We start from the raw sequence: 24,853 nt of genomic DNA on the forward strand, positions 1-24,853 counted from the left end.
GGCACACTAATTTTTTTCTGTTTTTACCACTAAGTATGGGAACCTGCACAAAGCCTATCACAAAATTCCAACGGAGTTTAAAGTATGTAAGGATTAAGCATCAAATACAGAATGTCTTGCTTTCCCTGCATATTAAGTACAGAAACAAAATATGAGTCCATCCCACAGAAAAACAATGAAAGAATAGAAAAAGAAATTTGTCCAAGGATCTCAATGTTGACCTATAGCTGTGGGGTAAACAGATTTTAAAAACTTGAGTACAAATATTGTTGGTTGAAGACAATGAAAAATAAAGCAGTAATCCTCTGCACATTTAAGTAAGAATAAAAGAAAAACCTCTGAAGACGGTAAGACTTTCTTACAAGCAAATGCAGTATACAGTACTTAGATTCATGAGTATCTCTTGTATTGATGAGGATAATATGAAGTTAGTTCTCTGTCCTATTCAAAAATACTAGGACCAGTTACAAGGAGAGCAGAAAAATCCCTAGGGAGACCCACTTCAGATTTAGGTAGTCACTGATCTGCAGAATATAGTATCAAGGTAGTATCTTGGGTAGTTGTAACTGTGGGGGAGTGAATGTTTAGAGAACATTCAGGCAGGACTTGATATGAAAAGGTAATTTGGGGGCAAAATGAAGCAAAGTGCTACAGACAGTAACTGAGAATAAAGGATAACTGAGCATAAAGCAGTGAAGGTGAACAGAACAGGCAGGAGGTCACGTACAAAGAGGGAAAGGTACGGGCCAGAAAACAAATGTACATATCTAGTGCCTGTTAATCTAAATTCCAGGTATGTTAATCTGTAACCACAAGAAGTGGTGCTTTAGAGACTAGTTTATTACAATATTTGTTTTTGTTGGAGCTCAGATGCAGCACAGGATAACCTAAGATAAAAACTAAAGCTAATATGAATACAAAACACTCCCTTGGTTATTGGTGCAGCAAGTCTATATGAAAACAAGGCAATGCATGTGACATTCTAACTATTGGTAATGCATAACTACTGAGAATTAAACACAAGGAAAGGGAAGATGTTATTTTTATAGTGAGTCAATTCATAATCCTGAAAAATATAAAGTCGCTGATTAATTTCATTCTGATTGTTTCCTTTCCCCCTTGCAACTAAAAGTGAATGGAGGGACACAGACATTGCATGCAGCCAATGAAAACAGATGAGAACCCTTGCTCTCTCCCTGCATTTGTGCAGTTAAGTTTGCTCCAGTACCCATTCACCTGTCCCATTTGTAGTGCAAGTTTAACTGGCCACATCTGGCAAAGTAGGATTCTACCACCACTACCCAAACTTCACTGGCTGTAGATGGGGTTTGGGGTTTTTTGTCTACTAAGTCTACACTGTTAAGTCAAGGGAGGAGGAGTTAATGTTAAGTGTGATGCCACTGGATAGGTTAAGATGTCCAGGTGTAGGCACAACTGTTTGATACTGTTCTTTTTAACTCATTCCATGACCTACTCCCATGGTACCCTCTGGTATTGCAGACACCACACTGCCGATTCACATCTCTACCTACTGTTCCCTAAAATACCCGAAAGACAATGCCACATGAAGAGTACGAAGCATACTCTATTCTTTTCATATACTGTAGTTTTGATGCTTTTAGATTGTTTGCAATCCACCTTGAGTACTAATTGTTGTAATGTGGGGATCGTGATTCAGCAAGTGATTTCAGCTCTAACATAGCAGGCAGGAGACAGCTTCTTCATGTAACACTCTTTATTCAGACAAACAAGACTCGGGAACTGAGGAGAGGGAGATACATTTATAGGGACAGAAAGACTGGCTAGAAAGGATACATTTTGGAGGGAACAATCTCAAGCAATCACAAAGCTGCCTTTTGGTGGGAACCAATAAGACTGAGGATCCAAATGCAGCAACTTGAATGAACTAATGGTAGCTGTTCCTTCTGGAACAGAAAGGCAGTTACTTTCCCCTAATGTGAATACAGACAATAGAAATACAGATATGATAACCCTTGAATCAATACACAACACTAATGGTTGGTATAAATGTTAAAAGTCCCCCCACCCCCCACTACAAGTACTCAAAGCAATGTGGAAAAACCTAATCTACAATAAATTATGTGCATGGGAGTGGCTTTCATATGACAGATTCAGAGTGTGGCAACTGGGGACAGGTCAGTATGTGCACTTTTACGGGAAGGAGACAAAACTGGAGCAGTTAGAGAAGAGGAAATACTCCCCTTTTATTTTCAAGTTTCTTACTTTAATGCCCTTCTTTGTTCTCCTGAAGAGACTATGTAAACTGCTGAATATCAACACGGAAGCTAAATTATGTGGGACAAGGCTGCTCCTGTGTAAAAATGTTTCAGTGGTATGAGAATGGTACTTCTTTTGCAACTTTGGTTGCTAACAGAATGCTACACTGAACGTGTGAAATGGGAGACAAATGACCTTACCTCTGAGATTGATTCTAGGGATTGACACTTGCACACCTGATCTTAAATTAAACACTGAAATTGTTTGTTTTTCCTTTGCTTCTGCTTTGCTAGCTGTGCAAGTGAACTCAGCCAGATAAATATAGCTGAAGGAAAGGGTTTTTTCATAGTGGGGACTGACCTCTAGGAGAGGTAATTACATTCTTGCACAATCCTAGAATGTATCAGTGACAGGAAAATGTGTAAGTGGAAAAGAGGACTTGTCCCCTTTCAGAATAAAGTATCAATTCAAAGTGAATGGACATATAAAACACTTAAATTAATTTAAAGTGCATGAACATAGTGCAGAAGTTCTTCCAAGTCCTGACAATGAACATGATTTCAAGCACTGAGCCATAAGAGCCAACTATAGAAGGGCCACTAAACTCAGTAGATAAGCTGCATGCAGAATTGTGGCCTCTTAAAACAATCACAGACAAGAGGGTTTCAAACTTTTCCTTTGTTTTTTTAGTTTAAGAATTTTTATATTTCTGAATCCCTAGATTTTATAGCTCTAGCTTCTGCCATAAATTTTATTTCGAAAAGCAATGTACAAAACATCTAAAGTAGCAAAACTTTTTTCCTCACCGGACACGCACCTCCACCCTTTGCTTCTTTTGAGTACAAATCTAACTAAGCATGCTTACACAGGAGTAAATTCTAATAAGCCCAAAGTGGCTTACTCCCATGAATCTTCTCCTCCCACGTTAGTAGTAAGAACTGCCAAGAGGCTTGGCGGCACCCAAAAGACCAACAAATGTATTGCAGATCACGCCATAGGAAGTTCGTCAAGTTTTCAGGGTGCCACAAGACTCTCGGCTGCAAGTGGTCGCAGCCTCGACGTCTGAGCTCACTCTCCTCTGCCCTGAAGAGACCCCACTGATAAAGGCTCCCCCAGCACGTAAACGAAGGAAGCCGGGCGACGCCGGAAGAACCGCCTTCCCTTTGAGTCCCCCGGCTATGACGTCAGAGCGAAGGCGGTTGCCATGGGAAGCCTGGAATTCGCACCTGACGGCTGTCGTGAAACGTTAGGGGGGGGCAGTGCTCGGAGAGTAAGGGAGAAGGAGGAGGAGAGAGGAGGAGGAGTAACGCGGTGCTGCGGAGCGAGAAGCCCTAAGCCAGCCCTGCCTACCTCGCCACAGCCGCCGCCAACCCTCCCTTCACCAACCCCGCGCACCCGAGAGCTTCGAGTGCGCCGGCCGCACCCGCCCCTTCGGAGCCTCGGGTCGCCGCCGCCTGCTATGTAGGCTACGCTGACCGGGGGCGCGGATCCGGAGGCCGCAGCGCACCTCAGGTTTTGCCGGGGGGTCCCGGCGGCGCCGACTGTACGAGGAGGAGGAGGAGGGCGTCGGCTAGGACAACAGCGCGGCTGCCAGCCCCGGGGGCCCCGCAGGCGGGATGTTCTCCAAGAAGCCTCACGGCGATGTGCGGAAATCCACGCAGAAGGTGCTGGACACCCGCAAGGACCCGCTCACCCGCCTCAAGCACTTGCGCGTCGTTATCGGTGAGGAAGGGGAAGCGGGGGGGGGGCGAGGCCCTGCTAGCTGCTGAGGGTCTGGAGGGGGGCGGGGAGAGGGGGGGGGTCTCGGTTGAAAGGAAAGAGGCCGGGTTGGAGAAGCCCTCGCTGGGCTGGGCTGGTGCCCGAGCGAGGGGGGGAGGCCGCCCTGAGAGCTTTCTCCTCCTCCTCCTCTCCCCTCCCTTCCCCTCCCCGCTTTATCTTTGCTAGAGGTGGGTGGGAAAGAGAGGTTGGACAGTGCTGGGGTGCTTTGAGGTTGGGGAGCAGCTGCATTTTTGCCGAGAGGTGAGGAGAGAGGGGGGAGAAGCTCCATCCCAACTCTTTTGTTGGCATGACAACCCGGACACTGATGGCACTGTGGGAAATGACAGGCGAGGAATACCTGGAGAGTGATGAAAATATCCACCAACTGCCTGTTTTAACACACGCCCATGCTATTTACACACACACACACACCCATGCCTGACTTGCGTTGCATATATTAAGATGAGGCAACTTGCTTTGCACCCTGTGTTGTGATAATGTTTCGGGGGTTGTTGACTGCTGGATAAATTGGAACAGGCTTTCATAGGTGCGATTGGGATGGTTGTCAACCCTGTGCTTTGAGTTTGTGTTTGGGCATGTCTAGAATGTCTTAACTTTGTGGAATCTGGTGTAGGGTTTCTTGTCTTCTTATGCTTACTGCCTAGAGTAGTACTTGCATCAGGCTGTGCAGTCTCTGAGAACACAAAGCTGAAAGTTAGGGACACAAATTGTTCTATCTATGCAGTTTGGGATCTTGTATTGAGCTCAAGAGTGTATCCAGGCAAATCTTCCCCAGGAAGCTTCCTGCTTTTCTGCTCGTGCAGAAAAGTCCTGCCTAGGACTATGGAAAGTTTCAGGAAGTGAACAATTGGATGGGCTCTGATATGGAGATTCATTGGTGTGAGGTGCCCCTTACTTGTTTCTATTAGTGGTCCAGTTTGATGAAAATATGTATTGGGATTGCTGCCTTTGGTTGGTGACATTCATTAAAATAAACACAGCATATTACAGAGTTCTAGCATTGTATTGTGGTGTGGGAAGGGGCAGCATAAATTAACTAATCTAAATTAACTAATCCCTGAGGCAGGAACTCAGATACTTGTTTTGACTGTGTAAGCCCAAGGGTTTGATACCATTGAATCTGACTGCTTTTTTTCTACAAACTTGTTACTCACTCATGCTTGATTGAAGTGCATTATTCCACATGTTTTCATGATGAGTTTTCATTCTGTTGGTTTTGCAGGTGTCAGCTTATTTAAGATGAGTACTTTATGACAAGTGTATGATAAAATGCAGACTCAAAAATGTTTCATATTACTTGAGTCTTCATCAGAGTTGCAGTCCTATGCACGTTTACTCAAAACTAAGTCATACTTTATCCATTGGGCCTTACTCCCAGGAAAATGAGAGTTGGATTGTATCCTGAAGCTTGCTGTATATCAGTTTACAATTAACAGAATCACCAGCTGGTGATGCGCACACACACACACACACACACACACACGTGTGTGTGTGTGTTAGGGTATCTACTGGAGAGAACCCTGCTAGTATTCAGTATTGTAATTTATGCATTTATTATTATTTATTTTCATTTCTATACCTCTTTATATAGATAAGAAAAAATCTCAACGTGGTTTGCAACGCATTAGAACAGGGGTGGCCAACTCCCAAGAGACTGTGGGGGGTTCAGGTCAAAGTTGTTGAGTTTTTTCAGGGGGTAGGTAAAATGTTGAGCTTTTTCTAGGGGAGCCACAGTTGTTCAGCTTCTTTGGGGGGGAACCAGTGATCTACCAGTGATCTACCACAGACGTCCAGTGATCTACCATAGATCACAATCTACCTGTTGGACATGCCTGCATTAGAACATCATATAAAACAATCCAGAATCATCATCATCTTTGGTGATCACTTGTAGCTGTAAGATTGTCTTCCATGAACACAGTCTTAACAGTGAGTCTGTAAGTGACTGTGGAGGCCAATTCTGGATCCACATGTCCTTCCACAGTGGGGACATAGGTTTCTGGGCAGGAGTTGATCACAGTGAGGGTTTGCCAAACATGCCTTCCTCTTAACTCGTTTCTCCTTTACACCCTGCGTTTGTGCTTCTTCAAAGTCCATGACACCTTTGGTAAAGGCTGTTTTCCAGTTGGAGCGCTCGCAGGCCAGTGTTTCCCAGTTATCAGTGCTTATGTTACATTTTTAAGGATTTGCCTTGAGAGCGTCTTTAAACCTCTTTTGTTGTCCACCAGTATTTTGCTTTCCATTCTTGAGTTGGAATTAGAGTACTGTAGTTGCTTTGGAAGACGATAATCAGGCATCCGAACAACATGACCAGTCCAACAAAGTTGATGTTGAAGAATCACTGCTTTGACACTAGTGATCTTTACTTCTTCCAGTACACTGACATTAGTTCATCTGTCTTCCCAAGTGATGTGTAAAAGTTTTGGAAACACCATTGAGGGAATCTTTCAAGGAGTTGTAGATGGCGTTTATAAGTGGTCCATGTTTCACAAGTGTACAGTTGGTAGTACAATAGCTTTGTAAACAAGCATTTTGGTTTCCCTGCAAATGTCTTGGCCCTCAACACTCTGTGCTTCAATTGGAAGACTCACACAGCTCAAGTGATGCTGGATTTCAGCATTGATGTCTGCTCTTGTTGAAACATAACTGCCCAGGTAGGAAAAGTGATCAGCACTTTCCAATGTTACACCATTAAGCTGGATTTGTGCTGCTGTAGAGGGATCGTTTTGTGCTTATTGGTGCAGCATTTGGGTTTTTTGGATATTGAGCGATAGGCCAAGTTTTTCATAAGCTGCTGCAAAGATATTTAGGATGATTTGGAGGTCATCCTCTGAGTGTGCACACACTACATTGTCATCAGTATACTGAAGCTCTGTGACAGAAGCTATATTACTCTTTGCTTTCAGCCTGCTCAGATTAAAGAGCTTTCCATCTGTTTGATATATGATTTCTACCCCGGTGGGGAGTTTCCCTTCGACAATGGCGATACAGTTGGGGTGATAACACATCCCTGTTTAACACCCGATTCCACTATGAATGGTTCACTTTGAGAGCAATTATTATTTGCGATTGTTGCTGTCATGTTATCATGAAGGAGCTGATTAAAAAATTATCTGGGCAGCCGATTTTCAGAAGGACAGTCCACAGGGCAGTATGTTTTACAGTGTCAAAGGCCTTAAAACATTACTGAAGAAAGTCAAATATAAAGTATACATTCAAAGTAACATAACAGGAAACCAAAATATTACTGGTATTTTAAATATTTCAAAATAAAACATTACACAGGAGGTCACTTATCCCATCATTGTGCATAAACCAATACATTAAAAAGTTGTTTTACTAGAAAGGTCCCTTGAAAATGCCAAGATTGTATTATCATTTGTATTGTGGGTAAAATTTCAGTTCTGGGATCCAGATATATGCCTGCAGCAGAAATTCTTATGTTGGCACTGTTCTTCAAATTGTTGTAGAAAAGTTACTTGGAGATTCTGTAAAAAGGGGACTTAGTTTCAGGATATATCTTTTTTATTAATATTTATTAAATCTGTATAACACCCTTTATTCATAGATCTCAGAGTGGTTCAAGACATAAAATTGAGATATAAAGAACACATGTTGAGATGTTGTGTAAGACAGTGTTTTTCAACCACTGTTCCGCGGCACACTAGTGTGCCGCGAGATGTTGCCTGGTGTGCCGTGGGAAAAATTGAAAAATTCAAGAGAATTACTTTATATATAGTCAATATAGGCACAGAGTTAAATTTTTTAACATTTTCTAATGGTGGTGTGCCTCGTGATTTTTTTCATGAAACAAGTGTGCCTTTGCCCAAAAAAGGTTGAAAAACACTGGTGTAAGAGAATACACAATGCCTTGTGCTTGCATGCATCTTGAGATTTTTTTGTGGCTCTGTGTAAGAGATTGCACGAGTCATTGCGCTAGCACCTTTTTGAGACATTGTGGAACAGATCGTAGAAAGCTTAGCACTACAAGAAGCACTTTGCTTTTTTTTGTGCTAAGTCAGGAAAAGCCCTTCTGTTCACAGAGCAGCATCTCCGGATCAAACCCATTGATTGTAGCTGCATTTCAAAGGATACCATAGAATTGACCTATGTTTGCCCAGAAATACTTCTTTGCATGATATATTTTAAAGCAGTTTCTGTCCTACTCTTTGGAGAAAACCTTTCAGTGCAACAAGCACAATAGACCTAGATGCCACTTGATAAGCTGCCTTTAAAGTGGGAAATATTAAAAGCAGTTTCTAATGTAGTTCTTGAGTAGGAGAGAAGCACATGCTCAAAGGAGTTCTCTGGATCACAGCCTATCTAAATATTTTTTGGTATCAGAGTGCTATAGTGGATGGAGTGTTTTATTTGAAAGTGTGGGGTTATATAAAAAAAGATCCAGTCTCACTCAGTTATTTGAACTCTTTAGTGACACTATCCCTAAGGCTTTGAATGGGTTACAGTGTTAGAAACATACAATCAATTTTCTATTTTTTTAAAAATCAAGATTTTAAAAAGCCTGCTTTTTAAATCTCATTCCCAGTTAGAGGCTTAACACTGGCTTAACGCTGGCTACCAAAAGCAGAAGGCTTTTGACACAGGCTTGGATATTAACAAGCCTCTGAAGGAACAGTGTTACTTTATTGTGAAACCTTCAATGAGAACATTTCTCTGTGCCCACAACAATTATCATGTTTCATTTTATGCATAGTGATCAGATCAATTGGAAGTTACACTTCTCAGAAGAGTAAGTTTGTAAAGATGTTTCCGGTAGTTACATTGCTCACTGTTTTGAAACACATATGGATGTTAACTATGCATTGTATTATTCCTGATGGAAGAACTGTGTGTTTATAAAGCAAATTTATTTTAAACATATTTATTGTATAGAAATTCATTGTTTCATGACTGAAACATCAAGTACTTTTTGTCACCTTTGCATTGCAAAGAATTTGCCATATACTATTTTGAAATTTGTATTGTGTATGAAATATATACTGTGTATTCAGGTAGTACCACCACCTGTTACTTTTAATTCTGATTTTGTTTGTGGCTTTCAGGAAGTCTGTACATTCCTAGCCTTTTAAATTGGATCCACAGTATCAGAGGTTTAATTTGGAGGTGATAAGTTGATCCATGATTTAAACAGAGACTTCTCTGAAAAGTGGCAATAGGGACGCCTGACCCTTTCTGTCACTGTTTTGAAAAGTTGCTCATTGCAGTGTTATAATGTATGACCAGACTGTAGTCCTATAGAATACTGTGAGTCTTCTGAAAAATGTTGAACTGGCATTAGTTTGGCTACGGAGTCAAACTCTGGCGTACTACAAAAAGGGAGCAGTTTTGGCAGTGTCTCTTAAATCTTCTCCAGGTGGTTGGGCATCCTCAAGAACAAGACTGAGGGAGAATTGAATATTTATTTATTGCATTTGCATACCTTTTTTCTCCAAGGAGCTCAAAGGGGCATACATGATTCTCCCCCCTCCTCATTTAATCCCCAAAACAACCCTGTGAGGTAGGTTAGGCTGAGAGACAGTAACTGGTCCAAGGTCACCCAGTGAGCTTCATGACTGAGTGGGAATTTGAACCCTAGTCCAACACTCTTACCACTACACCACACAGGCTGTCTTCCCAATCCACTGATGGCCGTCATACCAACTGAGCAACACTGGTAGATACTACCCAAACAAATCCAAAGTTTTCCTTGGAAACTGTTTTTATTGGAATGCTAACAGTGCAGTATTAAACATGTGTACCCAGAAGAAACCCACATCAATCCTTTCTTCCATGTAAGCCACATAGAATTGCAGCCTAAGGCATATTATATCCCAACATTTTTAAGATTTTAAGGGGTTATGGAGACACTGAAAATGCCACGTTTTCCAACTTTTATTTTAGATTTGAGTTGCATTATATTCTAGTATTTTCCATTTTGGATTTGCCACCCCACATCACTGGTCTTACTGTATTTTTTATTATTTATTAAATTTCTATACTGCCGCTCATCTATGGGACACAGGTCAGTTTACAATATAAAAAAACAAAAATACATAACATAATAACAAACAGAAACAATACACATGTACCCCACAATTTAAAAAGCCATATACTGTATTATTTAATTAGCCAAATTTTGCTGACTATTCCTGCTTACTTGGAACATTCCTGAGTTGGAACCATAGTAGAATTCAGCAGAGGAGAAAGCTGCAGAAGTTTATTTTTCTGGATAGCTAATAAAGAAGTGTAAGTTACCCCAATGAAAGGATTTCTTAATTCAGAAATATATTGTGCACTGTAGAACATATTGGCACTTTGAAAATTTGATCTCTTTGGGGTTTTTCTTGGAACCATTTCTGCCACAAGAAAATTAGTTACTTCTAGAGCTTCAACCCATTTAAAACAATTTTAGTTGAGTAATCAATTCAATTTGTGTATGGGTAAAGATAATATTTCTGAAGCAAGAAATATATGATTACCGGTAATCAATTAAACCTTGTAGCTCTAGTCTCCTCCTGATTGCCTTAAACTAATTGTAATGGAGCAATTGTAGCCTATATGGGAATATGTTGTTTCTTTTACCTTCCATTTGGGCAAATCACATGGAATCCACAGGAGAGAAATAAAATCTGGATATGAATGTTGGAGAGTGTTGGACATTACAATGCTTCCTGCTGTTTGGCTTGCCTTGCCGCTGACTGCTTCAGGGTTATGAGGCAAGCAGCTCTTACCCCTGCCCTTGCAAACAAATGACACAACCAAAGATTTTTTTAAAAGGTGATGTAGGAGACAGGAAGATAAACTGCTGCCTCCCCAGTGGCTTTATAGAATATTTGAAAATACTTGACCATGGTTGTATAATGCAGTGGTACCTTGGTTTGTTTTTTTCTTTTTTGTTTTTTTGCTAAAATAGACTTTATTTAAGTTCAAAGTTTACAAAGAAAAATAATAATAATAATAATAATAATAATAATAATAATAAAGATTACAAAAATACGTGAAAATAACAAAGATACATAGCATAAATACATAGATTAACTAAACCTTAACAAAGCACAAACATAATTTCCCTCCTTCCCTTAATTTCCCTCCTCGTACCCCACCCTCTATAGCTACCCACCCCCCTACCCCTTGTTACTTCTCAGTCTACTCCTTACTGTATTAATATCTTCTTTTCCTCCATCTGCATGCTCTATTATCTCTTCTTTATCATTAAGTTCTATTATTTAGGTCTTTAATACTCTACTAAGAGATTGGCCTTCTCAACATACAAATTCATATATTCTTTGAATAATTTCCACTTCTCCTCTCTCTCTATCTCGTTTATTCCTTTTAGTTCTTCATATTTGGATGCCAAATTATAATATGTTAGCATTTTTAAATGCCAATCCTCTTTGCTAGGTACTTTTTGAGATTTCCAATTTCTAGCTATTAACAACCTTGCTGAGACGGTCGCATACATGATTATATGCCTATCTTTGGTCTTGATCGTATAGTGGTTAGTACTCTGCGTTGTGGTACCTTGGTTTGTGAACATCCTAGTTTCCGACTATTTTGGATTATAACCAATTCAAACCTGGAAGTGCGTGTCCCGCTTTGCGAACTTTTTTTGGATTACGCCCCCCTATTTTATGAACAATTTTTTTGGTTTACGAACAATGTTGTTGTTGTTTTTGATTATGACCCGGTTTTTTTGGAGGCCCCATTGGCGAAAGTGCGCCTTGGGTTATGACCTGTTTTGGTTACGAATGGACCTCCAGAACGGATTATGGTCATAAACCAAGGTACCACTGTAGTTGCTGATTTTACACATGAGCATGAAAACAATACCACCCCTTTGTCAACACAGTCTAGTATACTGGAACATAACCATCTGAGAAGCTAAAAAGCCATCTTTGGTCATTCTACTTCACATGATTCACAGTTGTGTGCAGTAGGCAGTGGGGCTGCACTTGCTGACCCTGCTGAGTAAGCCATGCAGCAAAGTTACTCTGTATTCTTATACTGTACTTGCCTTAAATATCTACAAGGTTGAAACTGTCTAGGCTAGGGCATAGAGCTTGCCCAGACGTAAGTGAAAGAGCAGGAAAGCATTTGCCATCCTGTTTTTTTAGCAATATTTTATTGCTTCTTTTGAAGGGCATCTCAAGGGTATGAAAAAGGAAAGGACTACTTATTTATTGTTGTACCTAGATCATCCTTCAATTTCCTCCATCTGGTCTAATTCTGGCCTGCAGGATCATCTGGGAAGGGTAAATACGAAAGGTCTGCTTGTATAATAAGATGCAGCAAACCTGAAATGAGATTAGGAAAATGATTTTCCAGAAATTGTGGGTGACTTAACTTCCCAGTATTATTCTTTGATGAAGTAGCTTCAGAATTTTGAAAACAGGACAATGTTATGCTTACTGCAGAGTGAAGCCCCCCACCCCTCCAAGTTCCAAGTGTATATCTGGATGGCAGTGCATTATGAAGCATTACAAATATCTCCCAGGACCATTTTTAAAAGCATGTCATCTTGAAAAACCAGAAGCATCATTTCCATACCCACTTGCACTCTTTACCTAAAATGTGCATTTGCCAAGTGAGTGCATGACAAGAGTTACAATGGGGAGGGAATCAAACTGCAAGACAGCCAATCCATTTAAAAAACATACAAACATACAAAAACACACACATGAGAGACCACAGCTGCATAACAGCATAGTTCCACATCCAAATCATGGTAAAGGAAAATGCTCATAATAACCCAAACTGAAATTTGCCACCGTAGATAAGTAGACGTTGTTCACAAGTGGACATCTGTGTGGCAGATTCCCCTGGCATTGCAAAAGTAGGCAAAGCACTCTGCTGCTTTAAAATGGGAATGTAGCTCCTTCCCCACCTCCTTGAATTTTATTTTATTTTATTTAGAACAAAATCTAAACTGTTTAAGCAAAAAACAACAACCCACAAGTGATGTACATAAACTACATTTGAGATAGTGACCTTCTAGTGCTAGTGAGTGTGCACATGCCTGTATTTTGTGCTGTATTTGCATGTCAGTGAAGCCACATGACAAGCACTTGTATCAGAAGCATACTGTATGAAACCTTTCGGTTGCTCCTGCACTGACAGAGAATTCTCATTACATTATGATACTGCTCCAAATAAAAATTTCCACACCTCCCCACATTTTTTTTAATAAAAACAACAACGACCATCTGTTCAAAGATTATTATAGTGTATTGCAGGGGGCTTACTAAATATAAATAGGCACACCAGTGGAAAGGAAATGCTTAAAATTATGCATTAAGGTTGTTTGCTGATTGCTTTCACCAAGTTGTTTACTTCTGTCTTACCCGTGTCAATGAAATGAGCAATAAAGCCACATATGCTTGAGGATAAATATACCTATATATACATGCATTATCCAGGTTTCTATAATGGATGTCATCACAGTATTCTGCTCCATATAGCAAGAACTTAACTTCTTTGTTTACCATTGTCTTAATTTTCCTTCCTTCCCCCTGTTGCCTCCCGTATCTTGAATTGTATATTGTAAAAGATCTGTCTTTGTGGTGTTACTTTGTAAGGTGCCATGCATATTCATGGTGCTGTATAAATTAATAATAATAATTCTATGCAGAAATTCGGATGCGGGTGGTGCTGTGGTCTAAACCACAGAGCCTGGGGCTTGCCGATCAGAAAGTTGACAGTTCGAATCCCCGGGACTGGGTGAGCTCCCGTTGCTCGGTCCCAGCTCCTGCCAACCTAGCAGTTCGAAAGCCCACCAGTGCAAGTAGATAAATAGGTACCACTCTGGAAGGAAGGTAAACGGTGTTTCCGTGCGCTGCTCTAGTTTTGCCAGAAGTGGCTTAGTCATGCTGGTCACATGACCCAGAAAAACTGTCTGCAGACAAACGTCGGCTCCCTCGGCCAGTAAAACTAGATGAGCGCTGCAACCCCAGAGTCGTTCGCAACTGGACTTAACTGTCAGGGGTCCTTTACCTTTTTTATGCACAAATTAGATTTCTAGCATTTATCTAAATGAGTGCTTTAGGTTCGTCCAGATGTTTAAATGCTGTAATACCCCCCCCCCACACACACACATACCCGGCCAACTGATTAAAATAGCATTGTTGTGGAAAGCTGTTTACAAGTATTCAGTTTGGTGTGGTGCTGGGAGAGAGCAATGGGTTGTATTGAATGGGTAGTATAGCTGATGGTAAGGGTTCCATCACCAGAATGGAGATGAAAGCAATTTTTGGATATTCCCACTCTGCCTTGCAGCCCCTGACCCTGCAAACTGTTAGTGATTCTCCCTTCTCCTTTACTTCCAGGGACCATCCAGAGCTGATCTTTATTTTATTTGTTTGCCCAGGGGGGAGGGGCTTCAGAGAGAGGAAGAATAGCTGAAAATTGTTTTCCTCTTTGTTACACTGACAGAAGCCTACCATCAGCTGAATAATGCTGTTGGCTACAACCCTATGTCTTTTGCTATGTAAAATGCTGTGTCTACGGATGGTTTCTCTCTCTCTCTCTCTCTCTCTCTCTCTCTGTGTGTGTGTGTGTGTGTGTGTCACTCTTGTGTCACTTACACCAACATTTTTTTTTAATGCATTAGTTATAGTACAGTGCCATTGGTGTTAGAAAAAGGAGCGAGTGAGAGAATAGGCTGAAGGAGAGGGCCCATAATGCACAGTGATATTCACACAAAAATGAGCAGGAAAGAACCATAGCACATCTTTTGTATGCAGGAGGGCCCAGGTTCAACTTCTACCAACTCCAGGTAGGACTGGAAAATATCCCAGTCTGAAACCCTGAAGTGCTCAAAATTCTGAACTAGAGATTTGGAAAAAGGCAGTTTATGCTTGTATGAGTTGACATCACAGTGCAGAATGCTACAAAAGCAATCTTCAGTTCACTTTTTAAATTATTTTTGTTTGTTTGTTTGTTTGTTTGTTGTTCATTAAATTTGTATACTGCCCCATACCCGTAGATCTCAGGGTAGTTCATGACATAAAATTACAGTATAAAAAACATGAAATAAGCAATAAAAATAAAGACAACCCAATAATCCCCCCTCCCACAACACATTTAAAAGGGCATCAGATGTCAATCAGCCCAAGGCCTGGTTAAAGAGGCACATTTTCGCCTGACACCTAAAGGTGTATAATGAAGGTGCCAGCCAAACCTCCCTGGCAGAGAATTCCACAAATGGGGAGCCGCTGCAGAAAAGGCCCATTCTTGTGTTGCCACTCTCTGAGCCTCTTGTGGAGGATGCACACACAAACATGCCTCAGAGGATGATCTTGGGGTCTGAGTAGGTCCATATGGGACTTCTGACTGTTAAGTCTAGTCGAGAACGACTCTGGGGTTGCGGCGCTCATCTCGCTTTAGTGTCCAAGGGAGCCGGCGTTTTTCCACAGACAGCTTCCAGGTCATGTGGCCAGCATGACTAAGCCGCTTCTGGCGAACCAGATCAGCGCACAGAAACACCATTTACCTTCCCGCCGGAGTGGTACCTATTTATCTACTTGAACTTTGACGTGCTTTCGAACTGCTAGGTTGGCAGGAGCAGGGACTGAGTAACGGGAGCTCACCCTGTTGCAGGGATTCAAACCACCGACCTTCTGATCGGCAAGCCCTAGGCTCTGAGGTTTAGACCACAGCGCCACCCGCGTCCCATAGGAGAACCTAGATCAGTCCAAATGCACATGACAGGACTACAACAAAGTATTTATGAGCTAGGCATTAAATGTTGAGGTGTTTGTTTTGGGAAAAAAGTCTAAATGTCTGCACACACCCTAAAAAATGGATTTAATCAAATACCAAAGTTTTTGCTGCTTTATTGTGCTACTTGGCATTTGGCACAATGGTTTTATTCATCATCATCATCATCATCATCAAGTCCGTATGAGGCTGCTAAACTGGAGGTTGTATTGGAATCTAGGCAGAAGTCTGCCTCACATCGCATGGCAACAATAAAGGAACAGTTATTAATATCTACATATGCCTCCCGAATGTTAGCATAAACAAAAGCTCCTGCCAAGTACGGTGTCTGATCTCATGAAACAGCTCCCTAATGCAATAAGCCTCCAACTCTGAAGGTTGGGCCTATCCTTTCTATTGTTTAGGTTGCTTGAAATCGCTTCCTGACAATCTTTTTTTCTTAGCCAAACTGTTTTTAAAAAAATTCTGTACAGTAATGCTATCTTTAGGTGAGCCCTCACAAGGCAGCTCACAGTGAAAAATGCTCAAAAGAAAGCAGCTGATAAACAATACATGAAAACAACATCAGATAAAATCAAATGCAGAGGACCAACAAAACACAGTAACAACAAACGTGGCCAAATAAGCATGTCTTCAGGGGCCACTTAAACTTTGGCTTTGGCTGCAAGGGACTAGGGCCTCCTGGGGGCAGTGTTTAGTAATTGCTATTCTGTGCTACAGAAATATATCAAGAATTGGCTTAAAGCTCTATTGCAGTAGAGTAGACTCTATTGAGTATAGCAATGATGTTACAGCCTAAGTGCAGTGACCAAGTAAAGATAACGTTTTAACAGAAAGTCTCCTTAGAGTTACGCCAGGTCAAGGTCTATAGAATATCTTGTCAGATGTGACTCACACCCAATTTATGTACTAATTCTACCACCAATTCTTGGTCCTTGCATACTAGAGGCCAGGACTTCTCTCTTGCTATATATAGATAATTTAACATAACACAGTATTCCTAGCAATGTTGATTGCTGCTGTTAATAGTCACTAACCTTACATACTTTTGAGCTTTGCAAAGATCTGTCATGCTTGCATCTCATTGCCTTTGGCAAAAGTTAACATTTTCTTCTCTCTTCTTGTGTTCATGCACACATTACACCTATCTTTGCAAACTGACTGCAATGTTTCATGCATCTGATGAGTGAGTTCTAGTCCATGAAAGTTTATGGCACAATAACACTAAACAGCAGGTCTTAGAAAAATCAATTCTGCCTTGTGATATTACCAAGGCTGTAACATGCTAATTTTCATATTCTTTGTATGAGTTGTTAGAAGTGAACTTTTTATATCCAAAGACAGCACAAGAATAAATGTATTATTTGCTTCCAAACATTTTATGACCTGTGGGGAATTGGTACAGTGGTGTGTGTGTGTGTGTGTGTGTGTGTGTGTAGCCTGGGGGGAGGTAAATTGCAGGGGAGTCTGTAGCAACCTTCCATTCACTTGCTTCCCTAGTGTAAATAAATGGTTTCACGTAGTTTTATCCTTAGCTACAAATTACTGAAACTGGGCTACTGCCTAAGTGTTTGCTTTTTCTGATTGAATTGAAGAGGAATTCAAACAGAAGGTCTAGCTAAAAGTTAAAAAGTGTGTGCAGTTCAGGAAAGTATGCCTGACTGAAGACAGTTACAGGTGCCCACATTTACACAAAGAAGTGCATTTAGGAGATCCAGCCTGATTTGTCATCTTCTGAATGTATATTTATGAAAGTGGTTATAGTTTTTACGATCTCTCAAACTTTCAATAGGACCTGTGGATTTGCATAGGGTTCCATATATCATAGTTCCTTTGTCATCTTTGGGAAATTGCTGTCATAGTTTACAAAATCAGGACAGTGCTTTAAGCCCTTGTATGAGTTGAAGGCACTTCTGCTGGTGCAGATTTTCCCCCACTCCATCTGCAGCCCCACAAGTTACATCCCATGATATTCTGGAGGGTCCTCCAACTCATAGGAATGGCTTGCAGTGAGCAGTCAAGGTTCTGCAGCAGTGAAATAATTAGACCTGAGAATTTTCAGTGTGGAATTGGGAAGAGAGAGACATTTTTCACTAGTTTCACTTAGCAGCAGCATTTCTTTTTCTTTAAAATTTTGTTTTGATGCAGCTGTCAGTTTTGGTGGTGAAATTCCTCTTGATGGCAGCCAGGAGCAGTACTGCTACTCCCCAGTAAACCCCTGCAAACTTGCAATAATAATAATAATAATAATAATAATAATAATAATAATAATCATTGAAATAGCCCTCAAGATTTGCTGCTTTTGAATAGGTGTTGAATTGGAGGGAGGGTTTTTTTTTTGTTCAAACCTATAACATCATTTGTGCAGCATGTGCAACATGTGTTAGGTGCACCACAACATGTTGTTAATCATGGCTTTTTCCGACTTGTTAAAACATAGTTTTTTATTTCAGTAATTCACATTTTGTTTGTTACATTCTCTTTTAATTTGATTTGATCTCCTTCTGTATATCTTTTCATAATGTGAACATATGTGTTTCTAGTACAGTATTATGCTCTTGCATTGTACTGCAAAAGCTACCCTCTTTTTCACTGATGAACTTCTATATGGCATTTATATTGGGCAAACATACATAGCATGGGTAAACACAGAATCCAGATTAGAGAATTCTCTAAAGGTGACAGTTAAGTGTTTTGCTATGTATTGATGTAGGAAATAATTGCATATTAAACTCTTCTGAGAAGTAAGTCCAATTGAGTTAACTGGGGAGTTAGTTTTAGGTAAGTGTACATAGCAGCAGTGGGGAATCTTTGGCTTGCGGGCTTAATTATACACTCCAGTCTCTCCAAATAACTTGCAAGGCCATTTTCTTTAGACCACAGCCACTTGGGTAATGTTATCTGCTGCCACCTATCAATCTCTTCCGCCACTCTGTTTAAATCAAATTTTTTGTAGCTTTCCATCTGACCATGGCACTTCCTACTTCAATTTCTCCTTCTACCACCATTTCTGTGTGGCATGGGTTTATTTTGAAGGTCCCTTCGGCAGCATTTAAAAATGGTACTCTTCACAGTGTCTGGATTCTGTTGCTAAGGTTATTACCGGGACACTCTGGACACTGATTTACTTCCTGCCTTCCTTTGCGTGACCAGCTTGAAATCAAGGTGGACTCCAAAGGAAGAATTGGGACCATGCTTAGAACTTCCATGGAAAAACTATGTATTCTTCCACATGACAGAGTGGAGCCAGTTCCCCACCAGTGTGTAGGAGTGCAGCCTTAAGCTATGAGCCTGTTGAGTCCTCCTTAAGAAATTGGTACTATTGCAGGTACCAAAAGTATAATAGAATTTGAGAGTGTGATGGATAGACCATCAGTTAAAGAGATTGTGTTTGGATTATCAAGAAATTACTCAGGGGGCATTTATACTTGGTGTGTGTTGGGGGGGGGGAGATAAAATGTGATTAAATAGTTAATATAGTGAATTTTTAAAAAACAAATTATTTCCCCCAAATATGCCTCCTTTTCTCAGTTAATTTGGCCTAGCTGCAGCTGACATAAAACCCCTACACTATCTCTGTAAAAATATAAGGGGGTATAGAAGGTTATAGAACTGGTTACTCATGTTTTGTAATGTAATTATTAACTGGTTTTTCTATTGTCATTCAGCAGTGTTAAGTGTTTTGTAGGGCTGGGTAATAATGAAATTATCTTTTGTTTGTTTTGCAGAGAATGCAGAATCTATCGATCTGAAGCAGTTTTTTGACCTACACTTTTCACATATATATTACATCTTCTTTGAAAATTTTGTGACTATTGAAATTAGTCTTAAACAGAAAGGTAAGATTTTTTATTAAAATGTTTGACTTTGATTTTGCATACATGTCATTAGACTTACCAGCCAGTGCTTCAGTTTCTTCTGCAGTGTGCTGTTTCTGAGAGGTTCAAAGTTTTTAACTTGGTTTACTAAAAAGAAGTAAAATAAACATGCTAAACTATATCACTCTCTAGAGCAGGGGTAGGCAATGTGATATCTTCTAGATGCTGCAGGCCCGGCCAGCGGTCAGGAATGATGGTGGTCAGATAGAGGGCAACATATTGGCTTCCCCTTCTCTTGGGCATCAGGAAAATTTACAATGCAAATTATCTAAATTTGCCTTGGGAAATTTTCCCTGTTCAAAATTTTGGAAAACCCACAACACAAAGCTATATTATTTGATGCTCTGATGATTCATTGTTTAGGCTACTGCAGTGCATTCTGCATGGGACTGCCCTTGAAGACAGTCCACAAACTGTAGCTGGTGCAGAATGCAGTTGTCAGATTATTTACTGGTGCCACAAAGTGAAATCGTGTGTTGCTGCCTAGCTGTCTGTTTGCCAGCAGGGCTGATTTGAAGAGTTGAGTCTGGCCTATAAAGTCCTTAACAGCTTGGGACCCCAGCATTTGAAAGAGTACTACTCCTGCTAACCTGTGCCTTAAGGTGTGAAGACAGGCTCTGTTTGTAGTTCTATCGACAGTAGTTTGTTGTGTGATGCTGTGGATTAGTGCCTTCTCCCTTATGACCCCCTGGAACTCCCTCCCACTGGATATATGGGCATCTCTCATTGGCTCCCAGTACGATTCTGAGCACGATTCAAAGTGTTGGTGCTGACCTTTAAAGTCCTAAACGGCCTCGGTCCTGTATACCTGAAGGAGCGTCTCCACCCCCATCATTCAGCCCGGACACTGAGATCCAGCGCCGAGGGCCTTCTGGCGGTTCCCTCACTGCGAGAAGCGAAGCTACAGGGAACCAGGCAGAGGGCCTTCTCGGTAGTGGCGCCCGCCCTGTGGAACGCCCTCCCATCACAGGTCAAGGAGATAATAAACAACTAGCTGACATTCAGAAAATACCTGAAGGCAGCCCTTTTTAGGGAAGTTTTAAATGTGTGATATTTTTGTATTTGATTTTTGTTGGAAGCCGCCCAGAGTGGCTGGGGAAACCCAGCCAGATGGGCGGGGTACAAATAATAATAATAATAATAATAATAATAATAATAATAATAATAATAATAATAATGTCATAAAAATGTATTTCTGCATTCAAGACTCTGGAGATGGCTGATTTCAATAACTTATTTCTGAATTTATTGTTTTAAGATAAAAAATAATCTGTTTTATGATTTTGTATTTGTGTTGTATTTTAATGACATATTTGTGTACCCACCCACCCTGTACCTGTGGGTTGAAGGGCAGGTTATAAATATGATAAATTTCTCCATCTTAGGCAGCTGTGTAAAATAACATAAATTTCAAAATGGTAATAGTTTATTATTACAGAACTGTAGTTATTTTCACTATCTTTAGTTGTTGAAAACAATCCTGTTTTTGAATTTAGGTCACAAGTCACAGAGAGAAGAACTAGATGCAATACTTTTTATTTTTGAGGTAAGATTCTTCCAATGTAGAAATTCTGCTGTTGTCTAGGTCTTTTATTCTGATCACTTTTTTAATACACATTCTTGAAACGCAAGTGGTAGCTTGTAAAAGTTAAGCTGGAAAGTCAAGAATTAGTCTCTGATGAAGGGATAGTTAGCTGGACTCTTAGCACTCCTTGTCAATATGGCCAATACTCAGGGATAATGAATTGTAGTGCAGCAACACTACATGGGCTCTTCATCCCTGCTTTAATGATTCCATAAAATCCATTTGTGGGTTGTAATTACCCGTTGTTGTTGTTGTTGTTGTTGTTGTTGTTGTTGTTTAGTAGTAGTAAAATCATAGAATTCCATAGTTGGAAGAGATCATAAGTGTCATCTACTCCACCCCCTGCCATGCAGGAATCTTTTGCTCAACGTGGGGCTCAAACGCATGACCCTGAGATTAAGTGTCTTATGCTCTACTGAATGAGCTGTCCCAGCTACAAGTAGAACTCAGTTAATTGGCAGAAGGTGGAAGACTTTGGGGGTGATCTTCATTTACCATAAACCAGAAAACTGCTTTTAAGTATCCAGAAGGACTTTTGATTAGGTTTCATATTACATACCCCTTAACACATACACCAAATTGACATTTATTAAATCTCTCTTCCTCCCACCTTTCTAAAGAAAATCTACCAAATTCACTTTAGAATTCTATAACTTGTTTGTCCCAAACAAACAAAGATCCATTCATCCAGAGGGTATAAACGATAATAAATCCTTGATAACTGATTTCAACTAATTGATAATTTTAATATTTTGTTTTTATTTTGTAATCCTCATAGAAGTTTTATTTCAATGAAGCTATATAAGCATTTTGTTAAATAATGAATTGATGCCTGATAGCAGCCATTGTGCCCTAATGATTGCTCTATGTATTTATTGACTTCTGCTTTTGTAGAAAATTTTACAACTTCTTCCAGAAAGAATTCATCAAAGATGGCAGTTTCACAGTATTGGTATGTATTGGTAATATGGTAATAGCATTATCATTTTTATTAATGTAATCAGTATTCTCAAGCATCAAACTGCTTTTTACAGTGTTATCTGCTGTCATGTCTAATTAGTGCTCTTGGAGAGAAAAATATAAATGTCATGGACTGAAGGAGGAGTGGCTGAATTGATGGCCTGGGAGCTAGACCAGACCTCAAAGTAAAATTATCCAGCCCCTGGCATTCTGATAAACTTTAATTAGGGTCTGATTTAAAAAGTTTGATCACTGTGTTACAGTTGTAGGGGGAAGAAATATTTGCATGTTCCAAGAATTAGAGATATCTTACATCTCTTGTAAAATTAGTGATGTGAAACATCTCATTTTGGATTTTATATCTAATGATGCACTGTGCCTGAGGGCTTATCCTCCATGACTGCAACAGAAATGTGGACACTTGGGTGGGTGGGGAGGGCCCTAGTTTGTGAGAAACAGAACCGCAATACAGAAGTTGGCCATCTGGGGCTTAGCGTACTCAATTCAAAATGTTTCTTTGGTTTTGTCACTGATTAAGATAAGTTAAGGAAAATACCACGCATTTGCTACTTTGCTAACTCATGCACACATTAGTATGTAAAATTGCTAGCAAATGCTGCATATATTAGTCATGTTTAATGCCTCTGCATAGCGTGTTACAAAGGCACAATGAATTCATTAATTGATGGGAAATTCATGATTGGAATTGAAATTAAAATATAATTAAAATACATATACTTTAAATTATAATCAACATGAATTATGCATGTTTCATACTCCCACAGATTCTATCCAATGCTGCAGTGTCTTCTTTAATTTTTTGATGGCAAACTAGCTATTACTTTTGCTGAATGTGATATTTGGAATTATGTTATTGTTTGTATGGAGAAAAGTATAGGTCCAGTTTGATTAAATGGCTAGAGAAGGTGAACTTTTCTCACTTCTGGCATTAAGCTTGTTGCCAGAGGACATGAAGGCTCACCAAGAATAATCAAGAGTTTGCCAAGGACTTGTTATGAAGACTTTATTAAGTCCGACCGAGGGCTCTCACACCTTAAATTGGCAATGAAACAACAAATATTGAATGTGTGGTTTTTTTATTTTCAGGATTGATTTTAAAGAAATTACTTCACACGGGGAATTCTTTAAAGGTATGACTGATAACCTACTCGTTTTTTCTTTGTCGAAGAAGGCGAGGGAGGTAAATAGTATTTGTAATGTTGGGCCAAATCTTTAGAAAGCTATTTAAAGGTGTCTTATTGGCTGTAATTGGATTAATCTAAGAGTTGTATCAGCATTGGGCTCAGGTAACTGTTGAAATTGTAAATTTTACCTGTAAATGTGAAATTAAAACATTTTATCACCTTTTCTTCCAAGATTCGTCGTGAAGGTGTACGTCTCTTCCTCTTGTGGTTGCAAGCACTTCAAAATAATTGTAGTAAAGAACAGCTATGTATGTTTTCTTGTTTAATTCCTGGATTTCCATCACCACAGTCTGAACACGGGCCTCGAACACTAGATAATCTCATTAATCCTGTGCTTAGTGTTCAAGAAAGTAAGTATGCAGTGGCCATATGCATACAGTATATTTGTGATTAGTTGTTGGCACCCGACTGCCTCAAAAGACAGTGCAGTATGCCTCCAGGCATGAAGTCAAACCACTGTGTTAGCAGCACAGAAGTGACCCCCCCCCAGGTGCAAGCCTGGGCAGTATGTATGGACGTCCTGGGCTGGCCAGACAACAAGACTCCACTTTTGGCCTCACTGTTGTGGCCCAAAGGAAAGCAGAGCAATACATTGACACCAGCTTGGCTGCAGGAGTTGGCAGAAGGAGGTGTACAAGGCACCATCCAACCATCTTAGGGATACCACTCCAGATTTGTGTAGGGTTTGCTCCTTAACCTTTACTTCTCCTGAAGATGTCGCACAAGGCAGTGGAGGTTTAGGATCAGAGCTTTCCTCCTCCTGGATGGGGCTACCTTCCCACATTGATGAGCCCCATCTGTCCCTCACTTCCCTCTACAGCATGTGCAGAAACTGCCTTCTTGACCGTTGGACTCACAATTGGTCTCAACTGCTCAGTCCCCTGGAGGCTGTCTTTGCATGCAGGGGAAGTCCCTAGCTCACCGAGGGTTTGAGACCCATCAACTACCCTCACCTGGTTTAACTTGCCAGTCAAAGCCATTCCCGTAGGTGTGGCCGCTGTCACATGCTGACAGCTTCTAGGAGCCACAGGAGAAAGCTGGGTGGGGAGTGGGGACCGAAGTTGTACACAGTACCCCAGGAGGAGCATGACGTGTTCCCCACCAGAACTACTACCCTTTCATTACACCCACACTCCCCTTGTCATTAGTAATGCGGTCCTAATCATATTTACTCAGAAATAAGACCTTCTGAGTTTAATGTTGAGTTTAATGACTGAGATGGAGAGCATATTGCAGTCTTTCTCTTGTGCTTCTGCACCCTTGGAAGGAATTACCATTGAACTTAGTGGATCATCTTTTCCACCTGCTGCCTTGTGTGTCCCCAAGCTGCAGTGTGTTAGCCATTGGGTAGAAGGAGGGAGCATGTCCTTTTTGATGATCCAGCCCTTGCTGGACTCCTGGTTTTTCAAGTTATTTCTACCTGAATCAGAAGTAACTCAATGCCTGGAGCTTGAGGGGAAGGCGGGATTGCTAGAAGTGACGTGCACATATCT

The 24,853-nt window shown here is 40.5% G+C and overlaps 1 protein-coding gene across 20 annotated transcripts in view; it reads left to right on the forward strand.

Moving 5' to 3' along the window:
* Positions 1 to 3,507: 3,507 nt before the first annotated feature.
* Positions 3,508 to 24,853, forward strand: part of RALGAPA1 (Ral GTPase activating protein catalytic subunit alpha 1) — a 120,966-nt gene continuing 99,620 nt past the window's right edge. For 7 of the 20 annotated variants that reach the window (XM_033143335.1, XM_033143391.1, XM_033143345.1 and 4 more), the window contains exons 1-6: positions 3,508 to 3,960; positions 19,461 to 19,571; positions 21,107 to 21,156; positions 22,090 to 22,147; positions 23,263 to 23,306; positions 23,533 to 23,710. In XM_033143335.1, the coding sequence (XP_032999226.1) occupies positions 3,855 to 3,960; positions 19,461 to 19,571; positions 21,107 to 21,156; positions 22,090 to 22,147; positions 23,263 to 23,306; positions 23,533 to 23,710 (547 nt within the window). In that variant the 5' untranslated portion in view covers positions 3,508 to 3,854. The remainder of the gene's footprint in view (positions 3,961 to 19,460; positions 19,572 to 21,106; positions 21,157 to 22,089; positions 22,148 to 23,262; positions 23,307 to 23,532; positions 23,711 to 24,853) is intronic. The other 13 variants (XM_033143371.1, XM_033143380.1, XM_033143364.1 and 10 more) reach the window with 2 other exon arrangements.

The sequence above is a fragment of the Lacerta agilis genome, chromosome 1 (assembly GCF_009819535.1).
Source record: "Lacerta agilis isolate rLacAgi1 chromosome 1, rLacAgi1.pri, whole genome shotgun sequence".
Lineage (NCBI taxonomy): Eukaryota > Metazoa > Chordata > Lepidosauria > Squamata > Lacertidae > Lacerta > Lacerta agilis.